General features: G+C 39.8%; 1 protein-coding gene across 4 annotated transcripts in view; it reads left to right on the top strand.

Annotated features, from left to right (window-relative positions):
- Positions 1–19257, top strand: part of LOC135942550 (pleckstrin homology domain-containing family G member 1-like) — a 37647-nt gene that overhangs the window by 10674 nt on the left and 7716 nt on the right. Inside the window, exons 1-2 of one of the 4 annotated variants that reach the window (XM_065488706.1) lie at positions 12608–12987; positions 18905–19239. In XM_065488706.1, coding sequence (XP_065344778.1) covers positions 12882–12987; positions 18905–19239 — 441 coding nt within the window. In that variant the 5' untranslated portion in view covers positions 12608–12881. Of the gene's footprint in view, positions 1–12607; positions 12988–13415; positions 13440–13517; positions 13700–18904; positions 19240–19257 lie in introns of those variants that run through there. The other 3 variants (XM_065488710.1, XM_065488709.1, XM_065488707.1) reach the window with 3 other exon arrangements.

Here is a 19257-nt window from a genome sequence, read left to right as displayed (position 1 = left end):
GCTGAAAGTCGAATTAGATCAGGCAGCCCAGAACATTTGAAACTAAATCTTAAAACCAAGCAGTAAATTCCACAAGAATGCCGGTGACCAATCAGAGAAGGGAAAGGTTCTCTGGTTAGCTCTTTACATAGCGATGCCAGCGACACAGCGTTAGCCAGTGTAAGCTTTAAAAGGCTGACTGCTTGCTGACCTGGGTGTCGCTCTCGATTTAGCCAATCAGATAGAACCAATCCAGTCTCTGAATAATTTCTCTTTAATTTTCTTATCATATATATATTTTCAGATATTTTCTTAAGTTTTAAATGATCCAATTAAGTTGAGCTTCCATGAAAAACAGGAAACCTCTGCTGAGACTTATATGACATAAAAATGTAAATTAGTGGCACATTTATCAAAGGGGCTGATCAGGAAAACATCTGAAGTCCGAAAATGAGGATGGTCGTAAGAAGCCGAATCTAGCCAATGTTTAGAATCGGGCGTCTGCTTCTTCGCATCTCGGCAAAGGTCAGTCAGTTGCGTTTCTGGCAAGATATGAACGCGCACAGCACAGCACACACTCGCGCGGGATTAGTGCCTCGGTGGCGGCGGCGGAAGAGATAAGTGTGCGTAGGTTGCTCTGGTCCAGACTCATCTCTTTCTTTGAGAGCCAAGGCCAATCCGCGCGCACAAAGCACCAGCTTCTTCACAAAACGATGCGATGACGGCCCAACAGCCTAATCTCCTTTGGCTGCCTCTCCAGGGGTGCACTCCAATTCATTGATTTGAAAATGTATTTTGTTACCTTTTTCAAGCAGTAGTTGATGCATTCCCTTAATCTGGGGTTTAAAAACCGACCAAATAAATTGGTATACATAGAACAGTGAGAATGAGTAAAAAAACGTATTTGTGCCAATTGACTTAATGAAATTCAAAAATTTGTGAAACTGCTAAGTCTCTGAACAATATTAACGAGAAATTGAACTGGTTGCAGCTGATTTTGATATTGTTTTATAAAAAAAGCACAATGCAAGACCTGCTGTGTACAAATCAGATATCAGATGTGTAAAGAGAGCTTTTAAAGCAAAATAATCTTGTCCGTGCGACTTTGTGTCCAAACAAGAATTCGCCTGCCTCTCAACAAAAGCTGGTTAGACCAGTTGCAGCTAATTTTTTTCCTAAACTCTGGTTTTACAAGTCTGCGCGGCACGACAAATGTTTATTTACCTGAAAAGTGCACAGTGTGAGTGAAAAACGAGACAAATGGCCTTAGAAATCTTCCCTTTCGCGCCGATGATAAACATCGACAGCTATAAATTCGGCGAAACTGAATACTCGCGCCTCTCGAGTGTCAAGAGGTGCTGCCATAGTGATTGAGCGAAAAATGGCGTTCAGGAAGTGGCAACCTCTCTCTCTCTATTGAGCCAGAGTTCACGCAAAATGAGATTGGCCTCCGACCTCGGCCACGGCACGACTGCTTTTGCACCAGATAAATCAAAATCCAACCGCTTTTCCATTCGCATCTGACGCGCCTTAATTGGTAGCTTCCAATATTGTGTATAATGGCTCCATTGTCTTCTCTGAAGAATGTTAAATTCGAACCCGACAGCCGAGTCAGTGACCTTTGAAATTGTGATTTTTTTTAATTGAAATTTTAAATTTTCAGTGTTCACATTGCTATAAACGATTAATTAGGTCAGGTATCCGAATCACTCAGTCGAATATTCGACCTAACGTGCCGAAAACGGGCGGAAATATAAAAACCGTTACTTCGTCTAGTGATTCTTGGTCTAAAAAAATGCCTCAAGAACGCAGGTGACCAATTAAAGAAGGGATTGGTTCTCTGATTGGCTTTTGATGCAGCTTTGGCTTTGGCTTAAGATCGGAACGGCAGCGCCACAGTGACAGCGAGTAAAGCGACAAGGCCAGAAGCCAGTCTCAATTGCTTAGTTGCGCTGGCTGTCGCTCTGGTGCTGCTGTCTCGATCTTTGAAGATAGATCTTCGAATCATAGAAGATAGTAAAATAACCGCTCATTCCTTCTCTGATTAGTCACCGACGTTGGCTCACAATCAGACCCAAAATCACTAATAATCGAATTTTTTTAGCCTATTTTCGGCGTGACGTGTCGAATTGTCAAGTATGTAATTTGGCTGCCTAATCTAAAAAACCCTGAGGAATCGATTTGGCCTGTCAGAAATGAAATTCCAGTTCTACTTTGAGTCAAACGTCTTGTGTCTTGTCGGTTTAAAATAGTGATTTTTAGTCAAAATGACCTGCATCACAGGAACGACTTGGATCTTGTAAAACTGCTTTCATTGCTTGTGCACTCGCATCTTGAAACAATTTTGTAATGAATATCTGTCGTTATAACAATTGTAACATTCATCTGCAAGACGATCCAATTTTCGCTTCTCGTTCTCTTCGCTCAATTAGCTTTTTCCGGTTTGCGAAAGGCGATACAAAATAATGTGGCCCGAACTTGATCCGTGCACGCAATGACGCACTTGTAACCTTCAACCCTCTGACATCAACGGGGAGCAGGGAAAAAACTGCAAGCCCTTTTCCCGGCAAACAAGAAGGGTTTTTGTCGATCGGTATGACGCACTACACAACATGCCTTGGTGCACGCAGCTGCGTCTCCGGCGACTTGCTCACTTTTTGCCGCTTTCTCACGCGCAGCAACAGCACAGCAGAGAATGTCACGCGTCTTTGGACGTGGCAGAAAATTGTTGCAAAATAAAGCCGTCCTCGAGATTTCTGCTCAAACACTGGAAAATTGATAACCATCTCCCATGAAGTAATGAAATCAGGCTCGAGAGCTAAACGCTTCCCACAATTTCGCACGAGACATTTATTGCTAATTTGTTGTCGAGACAACGTGATATTTAAAATTTGATGCTTTTTATCCTGGTTTATGGCGGAAGTCGTTCCAGGTTGGAGTTGTGGCAACGAAAAGTTAAGAATCACAAGTCAAAATCAGAAAGGAAATCAAGCTATCAGCAGATTTTTGTGTGTAAGAAATAATATGTTTTAATCTTGTTGTCATTGCTTTAACGTTTCCTTGAGAATTGACAGTTATTTACTCTTCAATATTTCGAGATATATGTACAAAAATGTAATTTAAAAATTTTATGGCCGGCAAAAGTGGTAATTCGATTGGCAAATGATTCAATTTTTGGTGCGGAAAACAATGAATAACTTGACACCCTTTTATATCCGACAAGGAAATCCTTTGTATCCTTTATTTCGAGCGCACAAAGACAGACGGATGAGCGAGATTCGCATTTTAGGCACGCGCCTCCAAAAGCGAAATTGGGGAGACACACGCACTCAAACATAAAACAATGCTCGACGCAAAACCCCAAATTATATTCCCCCGCTGCATTTTGATGCGTTGACTGTCGTCGTGTGTGTGCAGTGGAGTACATTTTTCTCGTCAAGTGGCCTGCCTTCCGGAGCGAAGAACCTCTCCAAGTCTCCAGCGGCAAAAAAATTGTTCTTAAGGAAAGAAGAGATCGTGATGTGTACGAAGCGCGGAGAGATTTTCGAACTGTTTCCTGCGGCAATGTCGTCTCAAGGAAAGCAAACTGCTCAATTGAGCAATTGCACTAATTGTAAGTCACAAGGATTACGCCGAACGAAAACAACCCAGTTTTTGTATTATTTTTACTTCGAAAATATGTTTTTCAAAGCCATTTCCTAACTGAATTTTTAAACATTTTTCATGCTTATATATAGCGACACATTTTCACTGAACGCAGCATATCGCTTAATAAATTCTTAAGAAATGTCATGTTTGCCAGATAGGATAATAATTCCCGTGCATGCAAATTGTACAAGCTTTCCCATAAATCCAGAGCAACAAGATAAAAATTGTCTCAGCTGCAGCTTTATCTGGCTGCTTCTTGAAATATACAACTTAATTGCAGCAACATTTACACGAAAAGCACACGCTTTATCTTGAAAAGCTAAACAAATAAGCTCACTTATCTGTCCAAAAAAGCAGGCGCGTCGTTTCGCTGCTCACGCACACTCACTTCATCTCTTCTGCGCAAAACAAATTAAGCTAAAATAAAATGAAAATAGAAACATTACTTGCTGTAAAAACTGCCTCTCGTGGTGCAAACAAGAGCAATCAAGCTTCCTTATTTAAAAAACAAATTGATTTACCAAGTTTTAATTGTTTTATCCAGAGCTAGCTGATGTGATTGAAACACCTGCGATCGCCGAGTAGCCAGCCATTCTTGCCATGGCAATTATAATTTCGCCAGCCGAAAAAGCCCGCGAGCAGCGGTTTACTTTTACTTAATCACTCTCGCAATGAGATTTTAATTACAGACTCCGACTTTGCGCTCCGGAATAAAATTTGATTCGCTTCTCGCTGTCCGCTTTTGAATATTTGATCTCGTCTTTTTTGCGTGTGAGTCGATAATGACGGGATATACGCGCCATTATTCAAGTTTCTGAACCTTAACTTTCATTTTCCATATGATATGCTTGACACATTAATCAGAACTTTTTGCAACATATTTTAATTTATATAAACGGATGGTTAAACTAAAATTCCTTTTCACTCTATAGGGAATTTATGACATAAAGATTTATTATAGAGTTTTCGTTTTCCTATTCAATATTTATAAATATTAACAGACCGAATTACCTCTGCAAATATGATGTTTTAATTATTGAATGATCGCATCTTTGCAATTCGGCAAGTCAAATGTGCCGTTTTATCGGTTTAATCGTGAAACAAGTCTGCATATCGAATTTCGTTCGGAGCTAATTAGCATAGCACGTGCGTCAGTCGCGAATGAATTGATGAAGAAGGGCCCTCGATTTTCGCTGCCGCTTAAGGAATGGACGCTAAAAGGAGGCGAGATTCCCTGATTTGGTAAAAGCCGTTTCTCGGCGTCCGAGCGAGCAAGAAGTGCGTCGACTTCCGCCTCTCGCACTGTGCGTCTTATTGTCTGATATCATTTTGCACGATTTCTCCGCCGACGCCGCCGCAGAGTCGAATTGTCGCGCCACTCGATGATAATTGAGAGTAAAAGAATGCCCTCCGTGCACTAATTGAGCCAATTACATCGACAATCGGTTTCTAAAGTGCGCCGTTGCTTGCATTATATTTCCTCTTTTTCACCGTCAACTGAGCACCATTAATTAAGTGTATACATCGGTGGCAGTGGACCGTGGCAATTAGCCTTGCAAATTGCAATTTTTTACATCAGACAGAGCGTTACATTGTTCCAGTCTTACTCTTGCACCAATTGGAATTTTTTGTTAATTCCAACACATAACAAAAGCGAGGCTTATTTATGATCCACTAATTCGATTTTTTTCGAAAATATAATCGATTTTCTCCGGAAAAGCGATATCTTGTGCGATGTTTTCCATTTTTAACACGAGCAGTTAGGACGATATTTTGAATCGGTGATTTTCCAAACTATAGACAACATTTCGATGTCAAAAAATATTTGGCAATCTCTAGACTAGAGGTCTTATTGCACCTGAAAGTATTCAAATGAGTGCCATAAACATTTATCATCGGCGGGGAGCGGTGCGTGCCTCATATTTCTCAACTTTATATCCCTTTCATGTGCGCCTATTAGCAAATCTCCACCATATATCGGACCAAATTTCCTGTAATAATCAGCGATTTGTTTGCTGATTTTCAAGGATCCACACAAAGGCCGACTTCTGATGCATGAGAGTGGAATGCAAACTGACACAAAGTTTCACTGCCAAATCCGTGACAACAAGCAACAAAAGATGCTTGGTGAAAAATTGACTCTGGAGCAGCGCAGGAGACAAAGAACAGGAAGAGGGAGACGAGATTTTTTATCTCCTCCGCTCTTGGGGGTTTTCCTTGAAGAAGTGTATAGCATCAACAAAAATATAACAGCTAAAATTTTTCTCAATATTAATTAATGCTTGCCGTGCTTTTAAACATCGTGTATTTTAAGGTCTGTCCCGTTAAAAGTAAATATTGATTCCACTCGCCTGTGACGAGGCGACAATGACCGAAGAAACGAAAACACTCTTCAGATATAAATAAACAAAAATGCTTTCTCATTACCGGCGGGACGCATTAGCCTAGAATCTAGGCCACCGTCTCGATTCTCGATAGCACTTAAACTTTTATTTCCCGCCCGCTGGACACTATTGAACGTGGGATTATCAGAAATTCAAAGGCGGTGCCCCACGGAATCTGTCAGAGGGAAAGAAATAAAACTTGACGGCCAGGCTAAAATTAAGTTCCCAGTGTGGGGCACTATTTACTTTCAGGATGATCTTGCTGAACAAAATTTAAAGGGTGAGCGAATACCAAACAGACAGTAATTGACCTCAACCGAAGCCGCAAATAAATTGTCTTCAACAGTTGAAAACCGGCAAAAAATAGTTATTCTGTTAGTTTGTTCGGCTCCAAACAAAATTAAATTAAATTGTCAGTTCAATTTAAATACTAGGAAGTTTTTTAAAATACTTTTTACTTGGCTGGTAATTTTGTTAATATTTTAGCTTGATAAATTCCGTGCAACGCAGGAAGAAGTCCGTCAAAAAGCCGCACGATAAAGACTCCTAGTCCTTACCAAATCAAAGGATAGGAATTCTTCTCTGCCGGCTTGACAGGAATAGCTTTTAAATCGCCGTGCGTATTATTTACCAAAAACAAGAGAGGAGAGATGCCTTCCTAAATTAAACATAAAACGTGCGGCGTGGAAAATGAAAGAAATGCGTCGTGGGCATTATAACTGCCGTTGTAGTCTCGTTAGACATTTGAATAATACTCCGGACAAAGAGTTGAAATGGGAATAATAAGCGTTTTAATGGATTTGCTTCCATTTAAGGTGCACGCCCGCTGGACCGTAACTAAATCTGCCCTCTAATTATGTTTCCTCTGCTGGAAAACGTGTAATTTCACATTAGGATGATGCTGATGCACGTGTTTCTTTTCGGTCAAACGCACTTTACGCAACTTTTGGTTTAATTAAAAATGGAAAAGCGGCTCGCCGGCACACCCAAGTCGACAGAGTCATTCATTTTGAACGGATTATAATCACCGGCGTGAAGCATAATTTATTCCTCTTGCGATATTACGAACATTTTCCTCATTTTTATTCTGCTTCTCGAAAGCGTCCAAACAAATTTAATGAGAGCAAGTCGGAGTTTAAAGATTTAATTACTCCCTTTGATTTATTTAATCTTATCGTTTTTCAAAAACACCAAATATTTACCTCGCTTGATCTGGTTGATAACCTGGATTGTGCGCGAGTGGCTGGGAAATTAATATCGACACGCATGTAATATATGCAAGACGCACAACTTGGGGTCAACTCGCATCGAGAGAAACAAAGCCCGCATTTCCGAGCTGCATGCACAAAAGCTAAAGAGCTCAAAGGGCATCACTCAAATTTAAATATGAATTCCATTGTTTGCTTTTACGATTATTTTCGTGCTCGCGCGCGACGGCGCTTGCATTTTTATCCTCTTAATTGGCGCTGCTAGGGCGGGGTTCCTTTCAAAAATATTTTTTTGCCACGTCGGTGGCGCTAATTTTATGCAAGATCAGTGAACAGAGCAGAAAAATACAGCATACATCTGCTGAATGTTCTATCATTATAGGGATTTGATCTAAATTTAAAACATTCTTTTATATTAACCGTTTATCATTCAAGGAATGTGCAAAACCGAAAATCGAAATATTTTTCTGTGTTCTCTTCGAAGTTTGAGTCAATCAAATGATAACGAATCGCGGTTTGTTTCTTTATCAATTAAAAACGCAGTATGAAAATCGATCACTTCTACAAAACCAGTAAATTTAATTGATAATGCAATCAGGATTTTACCTGTTAATATCAGTAAACACGATTTTTTTAATGAATTTCCTGTGGTTTGCGACACGTGCCATGCTTTTTTAATTTTCCTCTTAACCACGCCATTTATATATTCCCTCTTTCAGTTGCCGCCACTCCCTAAAAATCCCGTGGACGTATTTTCGCTAAAAATCAGTCATTTTTCCAACGGTGAACTCGCAAAAATCAATTATTTATCGTTTTTAAATTAAAAAAGAAATAAACGACTATTTCATTGATGGCACTTGACAAAATAAATCAAAGGTTTAACATTTTGAAACCGATCATTCGCCGATTATTTCCTCAAAATGAATTACTAATCAGATTATTTTGTGCTAAGAAACCGATTAAAATAATCGCCTAATTATGCACATCTCTAGTAATATAGAAGATTACAAAAAGCATGTTTTGCTTTTACAAATTGGCTGTATATATATAAAACAATTATTGATCCTTTCAACCAAATTGATACCGTTTTGCTCTTTGAAAAGTAAAAATTTTGCGCTCCAAAAAGCAGAAAAATTGCATGGTGAGTACAACAATAAGTTTTGACGTGAGCCGCGTTTCCAAGTAAAAATCGATCCGAGCAATTAAGCTGTAAACATGGCCGCCGACGGAAATAAAGCGAAAAAAGCACAGAGCGGACTGCAATTTGGAGAGCAGCGCCGGCATGAGACGGCTAATTAGACAAATCGCACAATCACGAAATTGAACCAGCTTTCTCGCTACTTGCTTCAATGTGCAACAACTCCACATTAGAGTGAAACGGAATTTGCTGAGAGTGCAGATTCCGCACTTGTCGCGCAAATAATGCAGCTCAGAACCCAAATGTCACCTCACTTTCTATACTATTTGAGTTGAAGAAGCATTAAACCTCTCACGTTGAATTCAAAATTGGCTTGAATTGAAATCGCTGCATGCGTTAAAAGTAATTTTAAAACTGAATTAGTGATTGTCTTCTCATGACTGTAATATATCGATAACAATTTTTGAAAAAATAAAAATAAAATTAACGGGCCAGCAATTTCAAATAAAAACCTCTATGTTTCTTATTTTTATCGCTTGAAATTCTTACTCCTGTGAATGTTGTGTACAGTAAAGTATAGGTTTGCAAAGTCCGTACGGCAGAGGAAGAGCCGTGCACGATTTCAGCTGGTTATGCACTTTTTACGTGTGTACAGTTATCATCAGGTTGGCAAACAGGAAACTCGGCTGATAAGGGAATCCGCAACTTAATTGGCGATGAGCGGTGCCAAAATATTTGCTCTTCTCTCCACACTGATTTATAAATCGATTGCCTTAATTTTCATTTCAAGTAGAGGGACGACAGTCCGTCCCTTGCGATCTGGATCTGCAACAAAAGCAAAAGGGGAGGCTGAGAGCGAATTGTTGGCACGTCCCACGACGAAAATGAGCAACTTCACTTGTTGGTGTTCACTCCGGCAGAATATAAAGCAGACTGTCGGCCTGCCGGCCGGCGACACAAAGCTCACTTTGAGTCGATGACCCCGCGTAAAAATCATCTCGTTTTGTGTTTCATTTTCATCCGAACGCACCACCGGCTTTTTTATCGGAATAATAGAGTGTGGCCCGCGTCAATTGTGCCGAGAGTGCTGTCTAGCCGAAGACGAAGCGAGATTTAGATCGCTCTACAAGCAAGGCAATTTGTTTCCAAATTAAAACAATGGGCTGTGGCCCGCATTATTAGATGCTGAGGCGAAGAAATGAATTTTAGTCAGTCACCTAATTTGTCTCACTTCGAATAAGCTCGGTTGGAATGATTTATTAAATTTGTTCTAGACTATAAACTCAATTTCAATTCACTAATGAATTGAAAAAGTTTAAGGTCCGTAAAAGTAAATTAGCCGGTCTGAAACCGCGCTGTAAGGCCGCATTAAATTTGACCAGTCCGTGGCTGCGTGGCGCGAGGCAATTCATCTGTCGTGCACAATAGAGATATTGAATGGTAATTGAAAAGAAAGTGACACCCTGACATCGTTGCGGAGCCATCCAGCACGAGAGAGAGAGGTCACCAGATCTGCTGGAAAGGAGCAAAAGCAAACAGCTTGTAGTTTCGAAACGACAAGTTTTAAAAGAGGACACTTGTGTGTTTTAAAATGCTAACGAAACTGAGTCAAAGGTCTCGTGCAAATGGAAATGCAGCTTGGAATTCTGTCAAGAAAGAGACGAGCAGATTTATAGAGTCTGCCGCTTTGTATGCAAACGGCTTCACTTGGCATCTCTCGGCGCGCGCGGTGAAATTGGAGCGCTTGGGCAATTCGCATTTTTTTCTCTTGTCCGCCTAGCCAACTTTCATCCTCGCAATAAATTAATTTTTAATCAAATCCCGTAATTTTGTAGCTCTCTATTGAAGCAAAATTTATTCAAAAAATGTAGATTTGGATTTTACTACAAAAATGAAATTAATTTTTCAATATGCTTGTGTACCAAATGGCTTACTTAATATTTTATCATACGTCCTGATTTGTTAAAATTTATAATGACATGACGCTAATGTTATGGAATTCAAAAGATAATTTTCAATAATGCTGATAGGAAAAATCTGTTATCAATGAAATTAACATTTCCTCTCGAGAAATTGCAATTCATTGCATGTACTTCTTCTTTCAAATTAAGTTGTGAATTAATCGTTAAAATTCCTGCCTGGCTAAACAGCCAATTAGAATAGGAATGCCTTTCGAATGAATAAAAGTCATTTTTCGAGTGAGCACACGTTCACATTATAATTTTATCTTTTCCTCGGTGTGTGACTAAAAGTTACACAATAAAAAGCAGAGGAAATCTAACTGTTCCTGCAGACTCGGAACGTCTTTTGCTGACAATCACTCTCAGATGATGGCTATTCACGCTAAGAGATATGGAAAGTGCATGGAGATGGGCATACTTCTTGTGGTCGCCCGTGTATGATGTCAGTGGTTGGCTACTTTTTTATGCCCGTTGAGCAATTTGTTCCGCCGCGGCTCTAACTGGAGTGAGTAATTCACGCGGAAAACTCTATTTTTAGACCCTTTTATCACAGTAGAGCAGACAGTTTTTTACTTACTCAGTCGCCTGAGTTTATGGCAATTTTTTATTTCCTTTTTCTTCAATACCAGAAGCAAGATATGTGCCAGCCAGAGTCTCGCCAGTTGGTTTTACAGTTAAATGATAATATGTTATGAAAATCCATTACTCGATTAGTTGAAAACAGTTGCTTTGTTTGCTTTATTTTTTTTTACCCCAAATCGAATTTTTCTGTTGCCCTAATCAAGGTCATTGTTAAATTAAGTATAATGATTTTTATATTGCAATTTAAGGATGTAGGTTGAGCACCTTTTAAACCCTTGAGTTGGTCAGGGGAGGTTGAAACAAGATATTCGCCGTGTGGAGATTTTACATTCCACGCTAAATGAATCTATACTAGTTTAGCCTTGTGAGAACAAACTCGTCGCTCTCTCGATTTTTGCATCATCCGCTTCTCAAGTGCATACATTAGCGAGCAAGAACGCGAACTGCATTGAGCCGACGGAGATGAAAATCGGTCTCCTTCACCGGCTGCAGCAGTAGATTGAATAAACATGCTCATCCTTGCGTTTGAAGCATGCAAACAGTCCAAAGTTCACAAGTTGATCCGAAAATAGCCCCATTTAGAGCAGTCGCCCTTTCGCGTCTGCTACCGACACAAAAAGCGGCGAGAAAGAAAGGGAAAAAAGTAGATCCTGTCGGTGGTGATGATGACGACGATGATGTAATTGCAGCTCTTCATGCACATGTGCGTCCACAGACAAAAGGCCGACGAGTTATAAAGAGCATGTCGCGCTGCTCTGCTTTGTCAGCATCGCGTAAGCTAGATAAATAATACTATTGTTCAGATAGATGTCCTCAGAGAACACGACGCGATGTAAAGAGTGCTCGGCTTACAAACTTTTGATGAGCAGATGAACAAACAATTCATCAGAAATTGAAATTGATTATTTATTTAATAATACATTGAATTACGTTCTTTGGAAGCACACAACAATAATCGCAGAAGCACAATCGTAGCGAATTCAAATGCATTGAACGGTTCGAGACAAATATAAAGTGAAAAAATTAGTAAAACAATTAGTACTCTCCGTGAATTGATTTTTAGGGCATAGCCAAGACATAGTCTTGTCGGTCGGTGCCCATTTGTGACGGTACAGTGAATTACTGAATTTTTAGTGGTAAGAAACATTAATACCAAAAATTAGTGCTGAAAATAAGGCTGTCGAGAATATGTTTTAAATCTAATCTGTATATACCTTTTGGTTTCATTTTGACAGTACCAATCGATCCCTGAGGGTCAAATTGGGTTTGACTGCCAAATCACTCGGCACGATGTGCTGAAAATCAGCATAAACCGTTTCCGTTGTTAAAATTCCGCAAAAACGCCAGCGATCAATCAGATAGAAGAGCAGTTTTCTGATTCAGAAAACCGCTCCCTTCTCTGATTGGTCGGTTTTTTACGGTTCCGCCGATTTTCGGCTCGTCATGATATTCGCCCGTTTAACATAATTCAATCCTCAGTAATCGACTGGCACCGTCAAAAGTCAAAAATGAAATTCCACTGCTTTATAGTTCGCACGAAAAAAGCGTGCAGTGTGAACACACGCCCTTGGCTGTGTGTTCACTGTTCGCACTTGCACTTGAACCGAATCCTACGCACTGATGGGAGTGCCACAGGGTGTGTTTTAAATTAAACATCATTCGCAGTGCAACGCCGTGTTTACTCGAGTGGAAGAGCAACAAGACAAGTAGTATTATATTTACTTTTGCTCGCTCCTAGAAACTTGGAAAGGCGACTGGCGTCCCTCGCCTCGCTCTTTTTACAGCTATTAAGCTTTTATGGTCATAATCTCTGTTTTGCGGAACAGATGTACCCGTCCGCCGTGAATGCATATATTTTGCCCAGGAATTTCACTCTCTTATCACTTTTTGCGGCTGTTTTTGTCCTTATCAGTAGACTGATAGGAGAGTATTAGGCAGCGTATCGAACTCATTAGTATGGGTGTGATGAGCCGACGGTGCAATGGCTGCTTTTCAACTTTCCCGCATGAAAGAGAATTTGCACAACCGCCTGTGTGGCGTCTTACAAGGCACTGTTTGGATGCGGAAAAGCCTCAAGGTGAAGAACCGTAAGTACGAAAACGGACTGAATGAAATCTGAACAAATAAGGGGCAAAATTTAATATATATTTTTACAAAACAAACTCTGATCAGGGAAGGTAGATCCTATCATCGGTTCATTCAAATATTGCCAGTCTTGAACTGACACTACTTAAAATTTTGTAACTTTTTCTCAACAAATTTGTGGTTTTACAGCCGAATGAATTTTTCCCAAATTAGTCACTTGTTGCATCGGAATAATCGGAGCCGGTTTGCAACGAAATGGAAACCGAGCGGTGGCGGCGGCGTGTCGGAGGATGTGCAATACACAACGGGCTGTTTGGTTTCAAAACAATGGCACATGCATTCACACATATGCTCAAAGCCGTGGTCTGGCGCGGTCTTGCGTACGCTAGAGAGCCAGCCGGTTGAATTCCGTGTGGGCAAGTGCTGCATTAGGAGCGGCGACAGCCAGCGAATGGTAAGTAATTTGCTGCTCGGTGGCGGCGGCGAGCGTAATTACTATTCAGTTGTTGGCTCATTTACAAACGAGGCCGCCGCATAGATCTCTCCGCTGGAGCCGCCGTTGCCGCCGCGCCGAGGAAAATCTCAGTCGCAATGTGCACTCCGCCCGAGTCGGATTTCTTTCTCGGCGGCAGCGAAAACAAGTCCGTGCCAGTGTTGTTGCTTTTGCGATTATGATTTTGTTGAAGGGCTCTGCCACTAATTCCACCGACAAAGGTAAATTAAGCCTTCTCTTCTGTGCTTATGTTTGCCTTCGAGGGTGTTTTCCAAACCGTTAGTGCTGTTGCTGTATGTTTAAAAGAGCCTCATCATAAATTTTATTAATTTAATTAATATGTATTTATACAAGAATTCTGCCATGCAAATGTCACAAAAACTGACAAGGAAACCCGCACATTAAAAGTTTCTTATTAGAGATGTATAAACTTTCGTGAAATTAGAATAGGTGAGCCATGCAGCCAAACCCTCTAGTTTGGAATCTTAAGGGATTTTCCTTGTTATATTTTTAAAATTGACAGTATTTGTCCAATCAATTTGTTATGCAGAATCTACCTGACGAGTGTAATTTTGGCTATTCCTCGATTTTTTTCATGAATACATTGGAAATATTTCAGTGGCAGTTTAAATAACTGGCAATTTACCAAAGGAATTGAAATTTTAAAAATGCTTTCATTAATTTTACTAGCGTAAAGGATTTTTTCCAAAAAAAATGTTCTGTTCTTAACTCAAAAGCATAGATATAAATATTTACATTGGTTGCATCACAAAGGTGAACACGTTTTATGCAACAAAATAAATGTTAGGGGCGGTCCGACCGCGGGGTTTCCCTTTTAGCTTAAATATAATTCCTGATTTTTCCAGACCAAAATATTTCCTTGTTGTTGGGTGAAACTCTTAACGCTTAACAACAATAAACTGTGATATTAAAGCCAAGCTGTCAGTCAGGTTAGCAGTAATTAGCAGCTTCTTGACAAGACACTTATTCAATAAAACGTCACAACTGCTGATTTACAACAGGCTCCGATGAGATTACGCAAAATGCGCCTCGAGCCTTTCATGCACTTTTGAGAATTCAGTTTTTACGACTTGGCTCCATCAGAGAAATGGAGAAACCACAAAAACACATTTCCATCTTGCGATAGCGAATGCAATCAATTCGATTAATTTTCTCCACTTTGACGTCCTCTCATCAACACCGTGCGTAAAAATGTGGCCGACCTTCGCGGCTGCGGCAAAAAATTAAATATTCATTACGCTGGCACGTTTGGCGCCTCATCTAAAGCTCCAATTGTTTCCGCAATGAGTTTTTTTCTTTATTTCACTCGCGGGCTCGAAGTGACAATAAGACCGAGCCATTTTCCAATAAAACGATTAGACGCGTGGATTGAGGAAATCCCAAGTGCGATCAGGCAGAGGGAAATCGACCTTCTGTATGCGCAGCCAGGGTCTCACCTGAAGGGTTAGCGTGACGCCAAATTTCCAGCTGGATTCTGCGAATAGCAAAAGTGAAACGACACGAGTGGCCCAATTCGTCCGGTTCGAACCGATTTCAAGACGTTTATTGCACTACGCGCTGTGATTTCAGGATGCAACCAACAATTTCTCTCGGCCAGCTTGAGAACTAGGTAGTAAACAAACAAACAGGTCTTGCTGTGCGTTTGTAATTGAATTCAATATTGAATCGTGCGTTCGACGTTGACAACAAGGTTAACGTAAACATTTTTCATTGAGAAGGTAAAGAGCAAAACTTCACGAGCAGATCAGAATTTAATTGAAAAAGTATCTTAACATCACGATTATTTATTATACGAAATTGGGTTAGCATCAAAATGAAACTTTTACTGGATAGAAATCGCATGCAATTATTATTTTTTGCTCCGCTGAGTTATTGAATTCAGTAAAATTTCCGTGTTTATGCAAAAATCATGGAAACAAAATATTCTAATTTCTGAGCTATTATATTCCATTTTTAAATTTTTGCTGGTTACTGAAATTTTTGAAATCTGCCATTTAAGCACCCCCTAAACCCATCAGTATGTCAGAACAGGTCGTAATGGTGTGCAGTTTTTGCAATTCTGATGGTTACAGAACCCGAGAGTAAATAACTAGTTGACAATATTTGCTTTGCTAAAAAATGTCGAAAAATCTTGTTTCGAGTTTTGAAGCGGAATTTCTAGAAAACTATAAATAATACCACTCAGAAATATTTACAGAAGTTCACACATTATCATGGGACAGCGTTTAAGCACATTTTCAAAATTCATTTTTTTAGAAACTTGAGAAACTTATATTAGTTGCTTTCAAAATTTGTTCTGATTAAATTTCCTAACATCGTTTATACCAGACGAAAAAATTTAATTTAACAGGAAATACGATTAAAATTTTAAATGCAAAAACATGAACACTCCCTTCTCATACGAAATTAGTATATATGTAGGAAATGGACCATTTTAAGTTGTTATTATTTAAGAGCCTCCACGCTGAAGTGGCTGAAGTCAATATTTCACAGTTCCTTTCACGCATTCCTCGAGCCGCTTGTTTGTCTTCATTCCGCAACTATTTCCAGCACAGACCTTTTTTGTCGCGAACATTTGACAAACATGAGGCAAACTTGGGCTCGGTTTTTCCCTAAGCCCTGAGTTCGAAATCCGATCTTGTTTCAAAAATACCAATGGAGTGTTATTTTTACTGATAGGTGCTACAAAGTAAAATTGACTTGGAGTAAAAATTAAATTAAATAAATAATGACAAGTTGCATTTGATAGGTTTTTATAAAATGTTAATGATTTGACAGACACAAAAATATATGAAAATAAAAGCGTAATTAAGGTACGGGCTGAAAATTGTTAAGTTGGACGAGTTGAACTAAAAAAACAACTTTGTGATCGTTTGTAATACATTTTGTATTTTTATTTGAGATACATAAAATTGTTTTGTGTTCTCTAATAATAATAATACGTTTAATAAAAAAACAATCCCACCTTTAAAATGGTCTGAATTTAATCTTTGAAATGTAAAGAATGAAAAAATCATTCAACTGAATTGAAAACTTTTGCGTTTTGCGTTGTATAAGTTAAATTTAAATTTACACTAAAATAAATTGAATTGAACTAAATTGTTAAGTCAAAATTGTTTAGTTCATTAATTTGCAAGAAAGAACTTTTTAGGCTCTAAATATAAATGCATGGCTTACATTCGTGCAGGCAGCTCTCTCATAATTTGCATACGCGAGAGCCCAATAAAATGTTGCTCATATACAGATTAAAAGTGAGCAGTGCCGAAGAAAATGGAATTATTATGCATTGCGTTTTCTTCCTGCCTGCAGGACGAGAGAGAAATAACAAAGGAAAGCCGCTTTCTTATTCCTTTCGTTCCTCTAAGCCGGTCATTCATCTTAATCCCATGAGGAATTAATGAGTTTTATTTATCGCGTTTTCTGCGTCACACCAGCAACACGTTATGTTTCTTGCGTGAATTAAATTTTTAATTTCTCAAGACTTAAATGAGGTGTATATAAAAAAAATTATCAGAAATACCAATAGGTAATTCTAGACTACGATTTTTTAGTAAGCAATTCGGGTACAATTAAACGATGAATGGTTTTTCGTTTAAACTAATCTGGGATGATAATTGTTATAATTTCGATATCAAATTTGAATTCACAGAGTCGAACACTGATGAAACGACACCATACTCGGTGATTTTTCGGGTTTTGGCTCTCAAAGTATTGTCACGGTCGGACTCTGACGGTTTTTTGACTTCACTGGTCCCATTTTAGTCCTGAAATTTAAAAGGATTCGAAAGGGGCATTCCTTCTAAAAATTTATCTTACACTGCTTTAGTTAATTAGTTTCATTTTATTTGTTCAGTTCTTAATCTTCAATATTAGAGAAATTTTACTTCTAAATCTAAATGCATTATAACAACTTACAAGGCTAATTCTTGGTAAAACATGACTGTAATATTAACTCATTAAATTTTTTTCCTAACAAATATGGAAAAGCGTACTTACCATAGTATAAGAGTGAAATTTTTGGCCTTGAGAGTCATAAAAATGTACGACTCCGAGTTTCAAGGTTGAAACAAACAAAATGCTAATTTGACGACAAAAAGACTGTCCAGAGTTGCATTTCAATTAAAACAAGGCAGAAAAGAAAGTCGTCCTTGTGCGTGCGCTGGCTAAAATAAATAATTGGAAAACAAAATCTTCATTTCGGACGCAAAAGATCATTTTCTGCGGGCGATGAACTTAAAGGGCCGCCACGCCCGCTATGGTTTTCACACAAACGCCCGATTTGCCGCAAAACGCTGAGCAGAAAACGAGATAATTGGCACGACCGGGGGCGCATTTTTTTACTCGATCGCCGCTGAATACATAAATTTCTAGGATGGCGGCAATTATGTGCTCGCGTACTCAGGCCAGCAAAAGGCACCACCCCGGGCAAACGGCAGCAGCAGCGAGCTGGGCAATTATCGCGCATCACGTGATTACAGCCGGGGGCAAGGCTGGCTGCCCTGCCAGGCCGCGGCAAAACGGGTCACACTCTAATCTCGACGTTTTTCCTCTCGATTGCCGTTACTGCAAATTTTTGCCTTGCAAAGTAAACTTGAGGAATTTGTGAGGAACGTTTGGTCCTCTGTTCACTCTGTTATTTTTATGTTCGTGAGAATTTGACACCATTGGAGTGGTCCAGTTTATCAGTAATGTGCACTTTGACCCTTTGGAGGCCAACGGGGCCCTCAAGAACTAAATTTTGGGCAAATCAGGGTGTATCCTGAGCACCCTGATGGCTTCCAGACGGTCAAGTTGCACATATTCTGAAAGATCACAGCTTAGCCGTTCTAAAATAGTTCAGGTCTTGCACATCGAACCAATACAGAGCCCGTCAAGCGTTGTTAATGTGGCTACACATGTGATTTAATAAAATCGATCGCTCCAGGGCTACCCTGACGCTAGAGTTCAATTTCTGCCTTGAACTGATATTCTCATCTGACCACAAGGGTGACTCCAGTGTGATCCGAGACCAATATCAACCAATCGTACATTTTTTGTATTCTTACTAATCATCCAAACTAAAAAACAAACGTTTCTCAACCTGTGACACAATCAATATTTCAAAAACAAAAAGTTTCACCTCCCTGAAACATCTTAAATAATTACTCTTAAGGACAACATTTACAAAATTAGATATTTTAGTTTCAGTAGAACTTAAGGTTATTTAAATTTTGTAAACTCCGAAAGGCTGATTTCACCCAGATTTTCCGGGAAAATGGCCCTTCAAAGTTGGTTATTTCGACATCCTAACAACATGCTAAAAATCAACATAATGCTCAGCAAAAAATTTAAAAATTTCATAGCTCTCATTTGAAATTTTAATTAAAAAAAATTATTCTAAATTGGCCAATTGTTTCTGTTTTCAGGTGGCTCCGGCGCGAGCGACCTTGTCTCCAACCTGCTGCACATCTACGATGCCGCCCTGGCCGGCGAGGAGCGCAAAGCCGACATCGCCGCAGCGGCTGCGGCGGCAGCTGCGGCTCCTCCCGTGCGGCCCTCGGTTCCGCCCCCGCCGCCACCCCCGATGATGCGCGGCCCTGCGGCCAATACGGCCCCCGGCAAGCCTACACGGCCTCTATCGGCCGCCTCCACCTGCTCCAGTTCCTCAAGTTCGGGCGAAAACTGTGCCCCATCCACCGCCTCCTATCTCGCCTCCACTGAGTCACTGGAGGCGGCCAGCTCCGATGAAGAAGACTCGGAGGTAATTAATACACTTATT

This window comes from Cloeon dipterum, chromosome 4, assembly GCF_949628265.1.
Source record: "Cloeon dipterum chromosome 4, ieCloDipt1.1, whole genome shotgun sequence".
Classification (NCBI taxonomy): Eukaryota; Metazoa; Arthropoda; class Insecta; order Ephemeroptera; family Baetidae; genus Cloeon; species Cloeon dipterum.
This window is presented reverse-complemented; position numbering and strand designations above follow the sequence as displayed.